Source organism: Balaenoptera borealis, assembly GCF_965194805.1.
Source record: "Balaenoptera borealis genome assembly, chromosome: 1".
Taxonomy (NCBI): domain Eukaryota; kingdom Metazoa; phylum Chordata; class Mammalia; order Artiodactyla; family Balaenopteridae; genus Balaenoptera; species Balaenoptera borealis.
Window position 1 is genome coordinate 162,577,200 of NC_138860.1, and position 15,946 is coordinate 162,593,145.

General features: G+C 51.7%; 2 protein-coding genes across 15 annotated transcripts in view; one reads left to right on the forward strand and one right to left on the reverse strand.

Annotated features, from left to right (window-relative positions):
• MACF1 (microtubule actin crosslinking factor 1) overlaps window positions 1–14,875 on the reverse strand; it is a 346,247-nt gene extending 331,372 nt beyond the window's left edge. For all 12 annotated transcript variants that reach the window (XM_082387379.1, XM_082387380.1, XM_082387378.1 and 9 more), the window contains exon 1: window positions 14,641–14,875. In XM_082387379.1, coding sequence (XP_082243505.1) covers window positions 14,641–14,860 — 220 coding nt within the window. In that variant the 5' untranslated portion in view covers window positions 14,861–14,875. The remainder of the gene's footprint in view (window positions 1–14,640) is intronic.
• Window positions 424–14,249, forward strand: LOC309627471 (uncharacterized protein; the record flags this gene model as incomplete). Of its 3 annotated transcripts, XM_082389458.1 has the most annotated exons (3): window positions 424–806; window positions 11,130–11,176; window positions 12,132–14,249. In XM_082389458.1, the coding sequence occupies 2 exons, from the start codon at window positions 424–426 to the stop codon at window positions 11,140–11,142; spliced, it is 396 nt and encodes a 131-aa protein (XP_082245584.1). In that variant the 3' UTR covers window positions 11,143–11,176; window positions 12,132–14,249. The 3 variants fall into 3 exon arrangements, 2 of the variants coding, with proteins under 2 accessions (XP_082245584.1, XP_082245583.1); XM_082389457.1 differs by having other exon boundaries at window positions 11,130–14,249; XR_014243747.1 differs by lacking the exon at window positions 424–806 and adding an exon at window positions 1,716–1,809 and having other exon boundaries at window positions 11,130–14,249.
• Window positions 14,876–15,946: the final 1,071 nt, after the last annotated feature.

The window sequence follows — 15,946 nt, forward strand, 5'->3', positions numbered from 1 at the left end:
GCTTCTCCCGCCCCAGCTCCTCCTCCTCCCCTCCTCCCCTCCTCCCCCTCCCCGCACTCCCCGCCGCGTTAGGTCGCCGAAACAGCGCCCGGCCTCGCCTCCTTCCAGAGGGAGCCAGATAACAAGGCACAGAATGTAACTAGTGCTATGAAGGCGCCGTCCCAGGTGGGAGAGGGCTCGGAGGCTGTTCTCAACTCTGGAAACGAGCCGGTCCCGGCCCCCGGCGGCTCCGGCCCAGCCCCAGCGCCGGTGGGCGCCACCCCGCCCGCCGCCCCACCTGCCGCGGGCCCCGGCTCCGGCCAGTCCCCGGGCCGCCCGCCCGCCGCCGCACCTTTGTAGCGCTCCAGCACATCCTCGTACGCCTGCACGAACTCCTTCTCCTGGCTGCGGTTGGCCGGCTGCTGACCCGGCACGTAGCCGGCCATGGCCGCCCGCGCCGCGCTCTCCCGGGGCCCCGGCGGGCGCCGCTTGCAGGTCCGCGCGCTGAGGCGACGGCCCCAGCCTCGGCCCTTTGTGCGGCCCGGGGACGGCGGCGGCGGCGCCCTGGCTCTCGGCTCTCCGCTCCGCGCCTGCCCTGCCGGCCTGCCGCTCGCTCTCCGCTCCTTAGCCCGCTCGCGCTCCGCCGCCGGTCCCGCTGGCGTTTCCGCCTCCCCACCCCTCGGCTCCGCTCCTCCCTCAGCCCACCCCGCCGGCGGCGGCGGCAGCGGCTCCTCCCGTCAGGAGCGCCAGGCCCGGCCCGCTCCCCGCCCCTCTTCCCGCCGCCTCCGCGGCCCGGCGCGTCCTCGGCCCTGGGGCGGCCCACCCAGGTCCCCCCCACAGCCACACACACACACACACCGGGGTCTGTGGACCTGCGCGCGGCCGGGCAGGGGAGGGGGCTGGGGTTGGGGGCCGGGAGGCCGGCCCCCGCGGGGGCGTTCCGCCGGAGCCCCGCTGGGTGGGAGGCCCCTGGCGCGTCGGGATGAAAGGCCAGGCCGGCCGCAGGGGCGGCGAGAGGCCGGGGCCCACTCCGCGGGGCGGGAGGGCTGCCCCGCTCGGGGCAGACCCACACCCGGAGCCGGGACAAAGGAGGGAGCCCGCTGGCTGGAGAGAAACCGAGCTGGGCCTGTGCGGCGTCTGGAGAAGAACCCAGACACACTGAACGGAAGGGAGCGAGCCAAAGACCTAGATAGATCGCAGGGCCAGACGCGGTCCGAATGAGGCCGGGGCAAGATCCAGAAGGGCTGCCGGGTGAGGCCAAGGGAACACTCAGACCACAAAGAATCCCGGGAACAAAGGGTTCTCCAGAAACGGAAGAAACTGAACTCGAAATGAGAGAGCCTACCCAGCACCATGAAGTAAACCAGGCCCAGAATGAAGAGCCAGAGCCTGAGAAATGACAACTGAGGGAATGAAAACAGGATTCTGACTGCACCGTGGGGTGAATAAGAGGAGAGACAGGAGGACACACATCTATAGGGAAAAGATGCAACAGGATTATTATACTGTGACAGCCTCAGGCACAAAAAGGCTTAGATCAAAAGGGAGAAATGTGGGAACCTGAGACTGAATCAGGACTGCTAAGGAACAAAGAAAAGAATTCTGGAGCATAGCTGCTCAGGGAAGAAAAAGGGAAGCCAATTATTCTCTGTCATCAGGGAAAAGGAAAGAATGAAGTAAGGACGCTGGTAAATATGGGTAGGGATGTATTGGGGACAGTTTTGAGGAGGGAGTTCCCAGTATCCTCTGATCCTGCATTCAGTTGTGTATCCTTCAGACCCAATATTCACGGACTGCACTGGGGCCAAGAGCAGTGAACGAGGAACTCAGGTAAATGCAGGTGATTTTTTGCCCACATCTACCCCCATCCAGCCATTATCCTCCCCAGCCTCAACAAGCCTGTTGATTTGGGGGATGGGGGAAGCAGGTGGAAGAGTGATTGTGGGTTAAAAGCTAGGCTGGCTGATCTCATAATAACAGCACGCTGGCAAGTAAAAGGAGAATTCATGTGACACTGAGCAGACAAAACTGGGACTCAGGCTTCCATTTCAGTTCCCATTCTGAGATTTTTAAGAGAAGCGTCTCACCCCCAGGACAAGGCCTGCATCTCTGTACGCTATGAGTAGTGCCAAGTATTTGGTCAATGCTCAGCAAGCACATTAATAACAAGAAGAGATGATAGGGCTTCCCTGGTGGCGCAGTGGTTAAGAATCCGCCTGCCAATGCAAGGGACACGGGTTCGAGCCCTGGTCCGGGAAGATCCCACATGCCAGGGAGCAACTAAGCCCGTGCGCCACAACTACTGAGCGTGCGCTCTAGAGCCCGCGAGCCACAACTACTGAGCCCACGTGCCACAACTACTGAAGCCCGCGTGCCTAGAGCCCGTGCTCCGCAAGAAGAGAAGCCACCGCAATGAGAAGCCCGCGCACCGCAACGAAGAGTAGCCCCTGCTCGCCGCAACTAGAGAACAGCCTGCGCACAGCAACGAAGACCCAACGCAGCCAAAAATAAAAAAAAAGACGAAATGATGCTTTTCACTAATAGGTGCACGATGGTTGTTTCCACATCATACCATGATCAGAAATCTGGTGAGCAAGTCATTAATCATATCTTTTTCCAACAAGTTTTGCTGGCCTGCCCAAATTCTAGGCATAGAGACCATACATGGAAAGGCCTGAAAGAGGACGGACAGGGAGGATCCTTGGGCAAATGCTCATTTCCTTCCAGTTTAGTCCTGTGTGCTCAAAAAAAGCTAGTTTGCAGTTTGGCATCAGTGGCTAATGAGCTCAGTTTAAGAAAAAGAAGAGAAGAAGCTTGAGGTTTATTCTCTGTAAAATAAATAAAAAGCTTTTAGTAGAAAATGCAGAATGAAGGAGTCGGTGATTGATGGCATAAGCACATTTTTCGTAAACAGCAGAGAATATAGAAATGCTAACTCTGAGGATCTTGACTGTATCAGTGCTGAGTCATCTGCATTTCCTATATTATTTTATACCAGTGGGGCTAGGAAGGCCCAGACACAAACACACAGACACACACCTTCCAGCCTCGCCCCCAAACAGACATCTGCCTCCTCATTTTCATCACAGTAAATAGGAAAGTCCCTCCATCCCCTCCTGGGGCTGCTACATACACCACTTAGCAGGTTCCTCAAGAATTGTGACTGAGGTTTGCCAAAGGTGAGGAAAGACAAGGGCAGGAAGGGAATAAGCGTCTGTTCTGGGAACCAGGCTTTGCTGAAGGCCTGGGGGCGATTTGGGGGAGAGGGCAAGGGGTTGAGATTACCATTAAGAAGCATGGTAATCAAGGAAGAAAGTTCTGGTTTGGGTTGTGGCTAGAAGGGCTTCTCAGACTCAAGTAGCTTTCTTGGCAAGATTTGCATTTAAATGCTCCTAAGAGATTTCGAAGTAATGCATTCTTCTAATGAATGGAAAGGGGGAAGTCCACATGTTTGGCTGATGTTCCTGTTTTATACAGAGAAAATTTTACAAGGATAGAGGAACAAAGCGGCTGCTGGGGGGATGGGAAGAAGGAAGCATAGGAAGGAGAGGTTTTTGGTTTTTTCCAAGCAACAGTCTAAATTTATAGCCAGACCACACAATTGGGACAGCTCTGAGGCTTTCTCCTTTTGGTCTATGATTTTCCTTTGCTCCAATGGTGAGAATGCTGTTGCATTTCTAAAGAGGCTGCAATGGGGTAAGCTGAAGGAGGCAGGGTGTACTCAGAAGGGCATCTAGTGGGGGGAAGGGGTAGCGCAAGTAAATAAAGCTCTCTTTTTCTCTGAGTGTCCTCCCCCACTTAAAGCCTCACCAGGTGCCTCTCTCCCTGAAGCTCAACTTCTTTCAGCTCCTCCAAGGGGCTCTCGCCTCAGGGCCTTCCCACCTGCTTTTCTCCCAGGCCAGAACCCTTCACTGCTCTCCTCTTTGGGCCTGGCTCACTCCTACTCAGGCCTCTGCTGAAAATTCCGCAGGGAAGCCTGCCTTCATCCCCCAGATGAGTAGTCCTTCCTGCCTCTCTACTCCCCTTTGGTAATAACCATCACACTGAAGTTATAGGTTCAGTGTCTTTCATCCTTACTAAATCATTAGCTCCCTGAGGGCTGGGGCTGTTGTGTGTCTTGTTCACCACAGGGTCCTTAGAATTTAGCAAATGACCTGGCACGTAGAGGGCACTCATTAAATATTTAACTTTTGATTAAATGCGTGAATGGCTGAACCAGATGATCCTAAAATACTCAGCTGCCTGTAGCTTCTGACTAGCTAGAAGGCTAATGTATTTAAGAAGAGACTATGCTTCTCTCACAGCTTCCCTTATCTCTGCCTGGCATTCAAAGTCCTCCATATTTTGACATCTACCTTCCTTTACAGTCTGATCACCCCTTATACCCTCACGTTCAGCATCTTCCCCTGTAATCAAACTCGGAGCCTTTGCCTGGAATGTCCTCCACCCCCAACTCCACCTACTGAACCCCTACCCATCTGGAAAGCTCACCTGAAACGACTTGAAGTTATTTTTAGTCAATCCAGGTAGAAGAGGCTCTTCTCCTCAAAATCCCAACTGCATTTTCTTTCCCCTATTCCTCGGGCAACCACACGCACTGTGCATGTCTGCATCACTGCCTCCTTAACCTCCTGGTTCATAAGTTCTTTGAGGCGCAGGCATCTATTTCACCTTCTTCATCATAGGGCCTAACACAATGCTTTGCACCTAGCGGGTGTTCAGTAAATATTTGTTGAAGGCGTGGATGCCTCGATAAAGACATATGGGGATGGGGGTGTGGGCTCGATCTGCGATTCAAGACAGTTGAGCGTCCAACTCCGTGTCCACTCAGTGGCCAAGAGCTGACGGCATTTCATGTGCAGGGAGGAAAGAGGGAAGTGCAAAATCATTTCTCCTGTTAATGCTCCTCTTCCAATCTCTGGAAGATTTACTCCTAGCACTTCTTCAGCTTGGCTCATGCTGCATTATTTTACATGTGTTAATTAATGCTTTATAAATAAATTCTTTGCTAGTAGGGTGTGTGTGTGTGTGTGTGTGTGTGTGTGTGTGTGTGTGTGTGTGTGTTTTCTCTGTTCCTCTTTGAAGGGGTTAGCTGTCTCCTGTGCCCTAATAGTAGCTGAAGCCAGACAGCCAGACACTGAAGGGGCTGCCCCAAGCCCTATCCTTTGGCCAGCTCTTGGGAGAAAATCTAGTTCTAGGCTCAGAAGACCCATCTCCAGGTCCAGCCCCACCATCCTTTTAGACACCAGCTTTAGCCAATCCCAGCCAAAGCTCCTTTTCGGCCCAGACCCTGGAAACCCTTGCTAAACTTTGCCTCAAGTTCCCAAATCTGCTCTGGGGTAGGAAGGCTTTGCCCACTATCGCGCTGCCCTCTTCTGTTCAGAAAGTGAAAAATTGCTAATTTAAGAGGCCGGGATGGTGCCAGCCACCCAGGAAGACAAGATCCCAGCCACCGGGCAGCCCATCACCCCGTCACCATAGCAACCTTCAAAATGGTTACTCAGCCATCTGGGTTACCATAGCAACTGGCCAAGTCTCTCCACCTCAGCCTCCCCCTGGGTCCCCTGGCTTGTCAGAGCCAATGCCAAAGAATCTTCCCTCTTTACTGGGGGAAATGAGCAGAAGCTGGACCCCTGATAGGCAGCTGTCCCAAAGGGGCATGCAACGCCTTGCCCGCCCTGGGCTTCCCGAGGCTCAGTGGAGATAATGGGTGTTAAGGCACTCTGTGAACCCTGAAGTGGCACACAGATGTTAGCTGTCATTAAACCACTGTTCCTTGTAATGGGGAAGGCAGTGGGTTGCCTTAGGCAGAGCTAGTGCCATTCCCAGCTTGGTCCCCTCACTGGCTGGGAGACCTTGAGCAAGTTACCCAACTCTCTGGGTTTCTGTTTCCTCTACTACAGCACGTCGGCCTCCTAAAGTTATTTTGAGGATTAGGTCAAACATAGCATGTAAGATCCTAAGCACAAAGCCCAGCATTTGGAACATATCAATAGTAGCTGGCAAAGGTACTGGCCCCTCGCCTATCTCCCAGTCTCTGTGAATATAACTGTTCCATTTTCCTTTTTTAAGGAATCAGGCCAACCTGAGCCCTATTTGCTCAACCGCACCCAACCTCCCTTCCTGCTCTGGGGCAGGGAAGGGCCTCATCCTGTGTGGGGCCTCCCGAGTTCCTACCAAACAGGGCCATGGGCAGTCTGTACCCTTTGGGGAATTGGGAGGTTCCCCAGATTAGGAGCTGTGACTCGTGACCTAGGAAGCTCCCTCCAGCCGACACAACATCTCCCCAACCAGTACTCCCTCAGGCTTTAGAGAGTGGTGGCTGCTGCTGATTGAGATCACAGTCACATGGAACAGTTCACCGGCAGCAGGGCAGGCCTGGGGCACAGGCCCCTCTCACAAGAACAAAATTCCTTCCCTCTGTGGTTTAAAAGACTTCACTCCTATTGCATCTCAACTTCAGTCTCTCAAGACAGAATCCTCAAAATCTATGTTAGGGGTACTTTCCTCAAGTACGTCGGCAGGGTGCTGACTCAAACCCAGGGTCTGTGGCTTTGAAGTGTTTTAGGCAAAACAGACAGACACATTCCTCAGAAACCAAGTTCACTCACAGAACCAGGTATGCTCCAGCCTAGCTCTGTGTTTCTGGGAGTAGGGCATGAACCTCAAGCTAGAAGGAACTGAGGATCAGAGACAAGCGACACTGAAATACCCCTGGGCCAGGAGGCAGAATCCCCCCTGATATTTCTGCGAAATGGTTCACTGGAACTTGACCAGACTTCAGAAAGAACTACTGAGCAGATAAACTGATATATTTCCTACTGGGGGAGAGGCAATATAATATCAGAGTTTAAAAGTGTGGGAGGTGAAAGTATGCGATTTCTGGAACTTCCACCTATGTAACTGGGGAGGCAGAATTGGGGTGTGTGTATGAAATAAGAGTGGCCACGAGTTGATAACTCTTGAATCTGGATGATGGGGGTTCATTGTAGTCTCGCTACTTTAGTACACGTTTAAAGCGTTCTGAAGAAAGCTGGGAACTTGGAGTCCGGCCAACCTGAACCCCAGCAATGAACAATTCCGAAGGGCACATGCCCGTGTTGTGTTTCAGGGGACGTTGTGCGCATTCAGCGATGCTGCATCCCAGCTCCACTACTGGCCAACTGCATGAGCTCAAACAAGTTCCTTAACTTTCCTCTCTGTAAACAGGGAGAATAGCACCTACTTCCCAAGGTTCCATGAGGATTAAACGACATATGGAAAATGCCTGGCACACACCTCAGACTCAACACACAGGAGCTTTTCCAGCTACTGTTTACTAGGGGATCCCAGCTGGCATCAGCTCTCAGGAGCTCCCGGACTGAGTCCCGAGTTCAACTCCCCAGACTAACCTCTGGATTCTTTAACTCCTAACTCCCACCAGCTGTTCTCTCTTCATTTCCCTTCCTTCCTTTCTATTGAGGCCAAAGAAAGGAGAGCAAGAATAGAAACAAGCAACAGGGACATGCCCTCTCTTTTCAGACTGTCCTGGCAAATTCCTATTTCTTTTCCAAGTCCCAGATCAAATGCCATCATTGCTCTAAGCTAGGAGGCAGGGCAGAAGTAGGAGGAAGCCCTTCCCTCTCAGAGAATGTCCTCACAACTCCGGGCTTACAATGTGCGCAGCTCATGTCACAGCCTAGCTGCCTTTACAGGTGGGAGCAGCGTTCTGAAGCCCAGTCTGAGCCTAGCACAAAGCAGTCCTAGGAATATGTGTTAAATGAACATGTGCATGATCAATGAATGAGCAAAGAAATGAATCAATGCGGTCATGAATTAGTGAACAAGTGTATGATGAATGAATGATAGTAATGAGAATAGCTAACACGTATCAAGTCTGACTGCATAGCAGGCATGGGCCAGGCCCCTCACTCCCACTACCTCATTTATCTCACTCTGCAAGACCTGGCGGTGGCACTCTTGCTCCCCCATTTTACCCATGAGAAAGTGAGGCTCAGTGAGGTTAGTAACTTCTCAGGGTCACCCAACTGATGAAGTGATGGAACTGGGACTCCAGCTGACTCCCAAAGCCATTCCCTGGAGTGAATGAATGGAAGATTTAAGAGGGAATGAGGGGTTTCCCTGGTGGCGCAGTGGTTAAGAATCCGCCTGCCAATGCAGGGGACATGGGTTCAAGCCCTGGTCCAGGAAGATCCCACATGCCGCGGAGCAACTAAGCCTGTGCACCACAGCTACTGAGCCTGCGCTCTACAGCCTGCGAGCCACAACTACTGAGCCTGAGTGCCACAACTACTGAAGCCCGCGAGCCTAGAGCCGGTGCTCCACAACAAGAGAAGCCACCACAATGAGAAGCCCGCACACCGCAAAGAAGAGTGGCCCCCACTCGCCACAACTGGTGAAAGCCTGTGCACAGCAACGAAGACCCAACACAGCCAAAAAATAAATAAATTTATTAAAAAAAAGAAAAAAAAGAGGGAATGGGAAGGGAAGAGGATGCCTAAAGACACACCCACTGAGGCTCCAGGCAGAATCCTCCCCTTGACCACAAGGCAAAAGCCTGGTACCCTCTGGGGTAGGGGTGGGACACAGCTGAGAACAGAAACTTCAGCCCATAATCACTCTTCAAGTTACAGGGGCTTCCAGACCTTCTCTGCAGCAGCATCCTAAGTCGGGGCGGAGATTCGAGCCAGGGGCACCAGTTCTGCTTCTGCAGGAGAGCCAAGGCGGAGCCAGGAAGCTGGCTGGCTTCTACCTGACAGGTGGCAACAGGCAGACCAGGGGCCAAATCACAGCAGGTCCTAGCCACAGCAACTGGCCAAGCTCAGGATAGCACTTTGGTGTTGATGGGTTCTTAACACTCACACCCAGGTGTGTTCACAGACCTTTCCCCAGGAGGAGGACTGCTGGAATAAAAGACGAGTGCAGCCCCAGATCCTGCTGCACTGTCAGCGCCTCTGGAGGCATCAAGTCTCTAACCCCACGGGGCTGAGAAATGACAGCTTTCCACAGCCCCCAAATCAACCCATCCTTCCTCCGCATTCCTAACCTCAGTCCTAGGCTGCTCCAGAACAGAAAGGCGTGAGTCAGACTGACATTCCAAACCTGTCTTTGTGTCACCGGGGAAGTCACTAGAAAAGCATGATGGGAATCCAGTGGCATAAAGACGGCACCTTGCAATGTGACAACCACCTTCCCAGACTAGCTGCGGTCCCACAGGGACCCTGAGCCTCAGAAAAAGGACAGCTTGGCTGTCTTTTCTGCTGCCTGCACAGAATTCTGCCCACGTGGTCATTTTCCATCCCTTCAGCTAATGTGACCCAGATTTACTTTCAAAGAGCTGGAGCCGAGCCGGTGGTGTGTAGCTGCAATCCATTCTGCCCCACTTTCAGGGACTCTCTCCTGTTCATCTCTCCTGCTGCTGAAACGGAGCTCCAGGACAGGGTCAGGGACTCTGAGGATATTGCCAGGAAGAAGCAGAGAAGCTGGAAAGGAAGAGGAGCCTTGGGCTCAGGAGTAGGGATTCCCAATAGAATTGCTTTTAGGGCTCCATTTTCCACCCCTGCATCCCCTTTTTCCCATAATGGCTTGGCCAGAAACACACACACACACACACACACACACACACTTACTTCCATCTGCTCTCTGACAAAGCCCTGGAGTGAACAAAAGAAAGGGACAGGACTAAGAGGCCTGGGGCCACTTCCTTGCTCACCTAGGAAACTACTGGCTTCCTGGAGTCCCCACTGCCTCTTCTAGTTGCCCAGGGAAGATACGAGGAATGACACACTAAGTGCAGTAATAGACATGTTAACCCATGTTTGTCTAGTATGTTCTGACTTTCATCCAATGATCATTCGAAGCAGATGTCATCATCTCCCCTTTACAGATAAGGAAACCAAAGCCCTAAGAAGTGAAGTCATTTGCCCAAGTTTCCTGACTCCAGATCCACTTGTCTTCACAGTGCCTGGCACATAGCTGGGGCTAAACCCACTTTTTAAACTGAATGAATGAACAAGCAGCGAGGCACCTTCTGAGAGCTTCCATCCTGGAGGAGAGACACATGGGCACAGAGGATCAGACTTCTTCCTCTGACCAGGCACAAGCTCTTAAGGCTATCTCCCCAGGAGTGAGCCCTTGAGTGACTCCAGCAGCTGAGCGTAGGCTCTGAAAGCAGGAGCAAACACCAGCATCCGAGTTGCATTTCACAGCCCTCCCTGAGCCTCTAGCTGCTAGAGCCCATGCTTTCAGAGGGAGATCCTGGGGCAACACCATGAAGGATGAGATGGGCCTCCTGACTACAGTGAGCTCTCACCAGCAAGATCTGGAGGGGGAAACATACCTGGAAACAATGAACTTTAATATAAGGCCAGCTGAAACAAGGGCTGGGTAGAGATACGATTGCTCTCTGACTGGAGAGATCAGGGAAGGCTTCCTGCGGGAGACCACGTTGAAGCAAATGTTGGGGATGATGACTTCACCAGCACCTGCTGGGAGGTTCCCAAAAACAAATCCTATAGATTTCTACTGGTTCACCGGGAGGCCAGTCCTTAGCCCTGAGTCCCTGTGCTCCCTTCTTTCATAATACATACAGGAATGTAATTATTTTGTCCCTTCTGTCCTCTTAACTAGACTGAGTTCCATGAAGAACGGATCACATCTTCAGTCATCCTTAAGTATCAATGCCAAGAACAGGGAGGGTCCTGAATATGTGATGTTAAGATGGTTGAATACCTGATTGATAGGTAGATAAGGAATCCTTCCTGCACCCAGCCCTGCCCAAACAGGGTCCCTTCCTCCAGATACTTTACTGCCATCTGCAGGAAATTTGCCACAATACAAACCTACAACGACAAAAGTATGAATGGTGCCCCCTAGAGTCGTGCAGTGTACAACCATGTGACATGGTCCTGCACTCTTGTTTATTCCCCCCACTCCTCATAAGCCCCAAGGGATACAGCCTTCTCTCCTCTCCCCTCTTCTACGCTATGCGGTTGTGTTCCTTGCTCAAGTACCCTCCTGAGCTCCCCGCTTCCTGTCACCCCGCCACCCCACCGATGAATAAGGATATTTCTATTGCTATTCAATAACAGAGAGCTAAAGGGCTTCAAAGAGTCAGCTTACTAGATCTTTGTCTCTGCTTTTCTCTATAGGTCAGGATCCTGAGGCCTCTCCCAGAAGTGACCAGAATGACTCTCTGGTGAGTCTGGAGACCAAGTCAGCTATTTAGATTGTCTCCTGCAGAAGTTTCCGGCTGGCCTGGTTGCCAGGTATTGCCTAAGGGAATGGAAATAGCAATGTACCCGGAGTTAGAAGATCTGGGTCTACTGGTCCTGTATGACTATAGGCAAGTCCCTTAAACCCTTTGGGCCTCAGATCCTAACACGTGTCCCACCTAACGCACTGTCACTGTGAAATCTCTGTGATCAACAGAAACAAGGTTTTCTCGTTAATGACTATTATTCCACTTCAATGTGGCCAGGCTTAAGGAGTTGAGAATAGGGCTAGCAAGGACGAGAGAAAGAAAAAATGGAGGGAAAGGATGAGGATGGGAAGAATAGGGTTACATCATGCGTGGGGCCCCTAGAACCTGTTCTGACTTTGTAGACTGCGATCCGCAGCTTTCTCGGCCCTGACATGCCTCTCCATCTGACACGTGTGATCAGCAGGGGTCCCCCATCCAGCCTCTCCAGCATAGGGGAGGCCCTGAGACCAGCGCAGGACACCGAATGGGGCCAGGGAAGGGGGCGGTCTATGTATTTGGTGAGACTGATTCAGACACCCCCGCTTGGCTTCAGAACCCAGGCCCATGGGGAGGAAAAAACTGCACAGGCCACAGCTGGCTTCCAGGATGAGACTGACTTCATTTCCTCCCAGAATGTAAGTTCTAACTTCAGAGAGCTTCAGCGCACATAGGGTCTCCCAGACGTGCCCTTCCTGCACCTCACAGGAAGCAATCCCTGAAGAAGGAAGGCTGCCTTTTTAATTACTCTGGTAGAACCCCCAGGATGTTCTAAATCACAGGAAGATCTCAGCCAGGCCCAGAAGTAGCGGTCCCGCCTCTTCTCTGCTGCCTCTCTTCTCTCCTGCTAAAGAAACACGCCCAACTGCAGCGCACAAGTTATTTTTAACCATGGCAGTCTCCCCGTTTTCAGCCTCACTGGCCCAGCCCCCTTCTCAAGACAGTTATGTGGCAGTGTCAGGACGTAAAGAAGATCAGCCACGGATGCCGGAAGCAGCACAGCAACCCCCCAACCCTTTGCTCAGTGGACCCAGCAGCGTTCTGAGGGATTAAGCCCCCTTGCCCACTCCATTTCTGTTCTAGACTCAGAATGTTAAACAGCAGGCAAATCATCCCTTGGGGTTCTTCAGAGAAGACTGGACGGGGAATTCATCACAAAGGGATCTATAAGTACGGTCAGTTATCCCTCGGTATGTGCGGGGGGATTGGTTCCAGAACCCCAGCAGATACCAAAATCCACGGATGCTCAAGTCCCCTATATACAAATTGATGTAATACAGTTGACCCTCCATATCTGCGGGTTCCACATCTATGCATATGGAAGGCCCACTGTGTTCATGTGTGATGGAGGATGGGGCTGGAGGGTGTGAGGAAGGGAGAAGGAGGCCTCCACTCTGCTGCCTTCAGGAGAATGAGGGGTTTGTGCGTCCAGAGGCCCCTCAGTGGGGACCCTTCAAGGCTGGAGACAAATAAAGCCCTTCCTGCATCGTAGGGACAGCTCTGAAACTCTTTTGACTGGCTGATGCCATAGGCCCAAAGGTCTCGAGAAAGACTAAAGAGTCCTTCCTCAAGGGCTTCCTATTGCCCACAGAAGGGGTTCAAACTCTCCAGCCTGTCTTCCAGATCTCCTCCCTTGAAGCTCACCCCCTCTCAAATCCTTTCCTGATTACTTGAGCCCACATAGCCCTCTCCCCACCTAGCTTTCCACTACAGCCCACTGCCTGTTCCTGGATCACAATCGGTCACACATTGAATGAATATGTGAATGCAAGCACTCCTTGCATTCATTCATTCAATACTGGTTGATCTCCAACATGCGCAAGGCCCTGTGAAAGGAGCTGGGGGTAAAAACATAAACAAGACATGGTCTGGAATTGCTTACAGTCCTAAGGGAGTGACGGGCACCCCGTGGGATGACTGCTATGCTGTACCAGGGAACAGAGGAGAGAAAAGTATGAAATGAGAGCGGAGGAGGGAGCTCTGGGTACCTCTGGGGGTAACAGGGAGAGGGGAGGCGGCCCTTACAACAGGAGGAGGGGCTCCTGGCACCTCGCAGAGAAGAAAGTTCAGGCATGGAGGCCTGATCCTGCAGGAGGCACACCTGTGGGAGCCGAGGTACAGCTCAATGTGGCAGGGTGCCTGGAAGTAGCGCTGATTTTGATGGGTGTTTATGCCATAGCCTTTATTCCACAGGGATGAAAAGCCAAAGAAGGTGTGTAAGCAGCTGAGTAACAGGATCAGGTCTGCATTTTTGAACAAAATACTCTGTCAGTCATGTGGAGGAAGGGGGGCAAGACCAGAAGGAAGAGAACTATGGGATGGAGGTTGGAAGGTCCAGGTGAGAGATGACAAAGTGGAGGCAGGCAGGGTGCCTTGTTGGAGGGACACAAAGGAGGTAGCAGGACAGGCCTTGGTGATGGAGTGAAAGTGGGCGATGTCACTGAATTCGCTGCAGGCGCTGCTCTGTCTGTCTTTCTGTCTGCACTCTGGCACCAACACCTGCTGAGATGCTGAGTACAACCCACGGAGGCAGCTCTGGATGCCTCTGGTGGAAGCAGCAGAGAGAGCACTTCCCCCTTACAGAGCCAAGAACCGTGCGAAGAGCTTTACATACATTATCTCATCTAATCCTCAAAACAGCCCTGCACAGGAAGCAGTCTCAAGATGAGGCAGGTGAGGCTTAGGCAGGGCGAGAGACTTGCCCAGAATCACACAGCTGGTCGGTGGCAGGGCCACAATCCAGCACCTTCCCTCCCTGACTCCAAAGTCCGGGCTCGTGACCACTGCACTGCACTGCTCTGCTGCTTGGCAAAGGGGCAGCAGCCCCAGCCCTTGCCCTGCAGAAAGGGTAAACATGGGCCACATTTTTAGAAGGCAATGTGCATGAAACTGCCTTCTCCAAGGACTTTATTCCAAGGAAATAACTCAGTGGAAGTCAAGTATTGTTATTCATAAAGATGTTCACTGCAGCATTGTCCATTGTGGCAAAAAAAAAAAAAAAAAAAAGTGGAAAATGAGTAGGATTTTTTAAATCATGAAATATTACACAGCCTTTAAAAATGGTAACTATAAAGCCTAAGATGTAACGTGGAAAATCTTTTCGATGTAGGAGTTAAGTGAAAAAAGTCAGATCCAGAATGGTACATGAGCCATGAAGGCGACTACACGGAAAATATAACTGCATGGGGACAAAGGCAGGGAAGAAGATAAAAAAAGGAAAACAGGGCTGGCTTTAGCACACAGGCATTAGGAGTGGCAGACTTTCCTCTTCAAATTTTTCTTTAATGTCTTTTCATCATCTTTCCAGTAGTAATAATACCAAATTGGACTCCAGCTGTCAGAGAGCCCAGGGAGGGCACCTCCACCACCCCACCCCCATCCAGCACACCCTTGGTCCCCAGCTCACTCTGGGGCTCTCTTACCAGCGACTCTGACCACAGCACGCTCCGCAGGGTCCAGCACCGAGTCCTGGCTTTTCCGCTTTTTCTGTTCATGCAGTGGCAGATTCCAGGGTAAGGTGTCCCCTGGGGGACAGGGAGACAGGCTCCCTGACCGCTCACTCCTGTAAGATCGCTCGCTCCGACATGACCGCTCGCTCCGGCATGACCGCTCACTGAGCGTTTCTTCATCTGAGGAAGACATGGCCCAGGCAGGGGCTGCAGCAGAGGGGCCTGGGGCCCAGGGAGAAGTGATCTGTAGGGGAGAGAAGTGTATGTGAACAGACCGAAGGGGTCACAAAAGGAACGCTGGGACTTGGGAAGCGGAGGTTCTAGTTCTGGTTCTGCCACTGACTTGATTTCTTTACCTCTCTGAACCTCAGTTTCCCTATCTGGAAAATGGGGATAATTATACTACATGACAAAACTATCTCATGGGGTTTGGGGGAAATCACGTGAAGTAATATATGTGAAGGTGCCTATAAATCTTAAAACACTATGTAAAAGTTAGCTCCTATTAGTCCAGTGGTTAAGTCCAGTGGTTAAGACTCCTGGCAGTCCAGTGGTTAAGACTCCACGCTGGCAGTCCAGTGGTTAAGACTCCACGCTGGCAGTCCAGTGGTTAAGACTCCACGCTTCCAATGCAGGGGGCACGGGTTCGATCCCTGGTCGGGGAACTAAGATCCCACATGCCACGAGGCCACCCCCCCAACCAAAAAAGTTAGCTATTACTAGTAACCACTATTTTTGTTACTTAGTACTTGTGGAGGATTAAGCTTTCAAGTCTTATAGATAGATATGGATTCAAATTCTACCCCATCATTTACTAGCTGTGTGACCCTGGGGAAGCCATTTAACCTCTTTGAGTCTCAGCATCCTCATCTATAAAATGGGAATGTAATAGCACCTACCTCACAAGGTTGTTTGCAAGGAATATATGAGATCATGCAGGTAAAGTGCTTAACAGAGCCCGGTGTCCAATAAGCACTCAACAAACAGCATCTATTATTACATTCCTGTTCTACTTACCTCCTGGGAATGTTATAAGGATAAAATGGGGCAACAGATGGGAAGTATTTTCAAAAAGCTAAAGCACAATCTCAGTGGTAGGCATGCAATAAAGCATGAGTTAGAATAGGCAGAAATTCTTGATTTCTCCTGTACTGTCTCTGGCAAAAGACAGAGATTAGAAAAAGCACTAAACCTGAAGTAAGACAGACCTGGGTATAGCTTCCGGTTTGGCCACTAAAAAAATTGCTGTGATCTGGGGCAAGTCATTTCACTTCTCGGA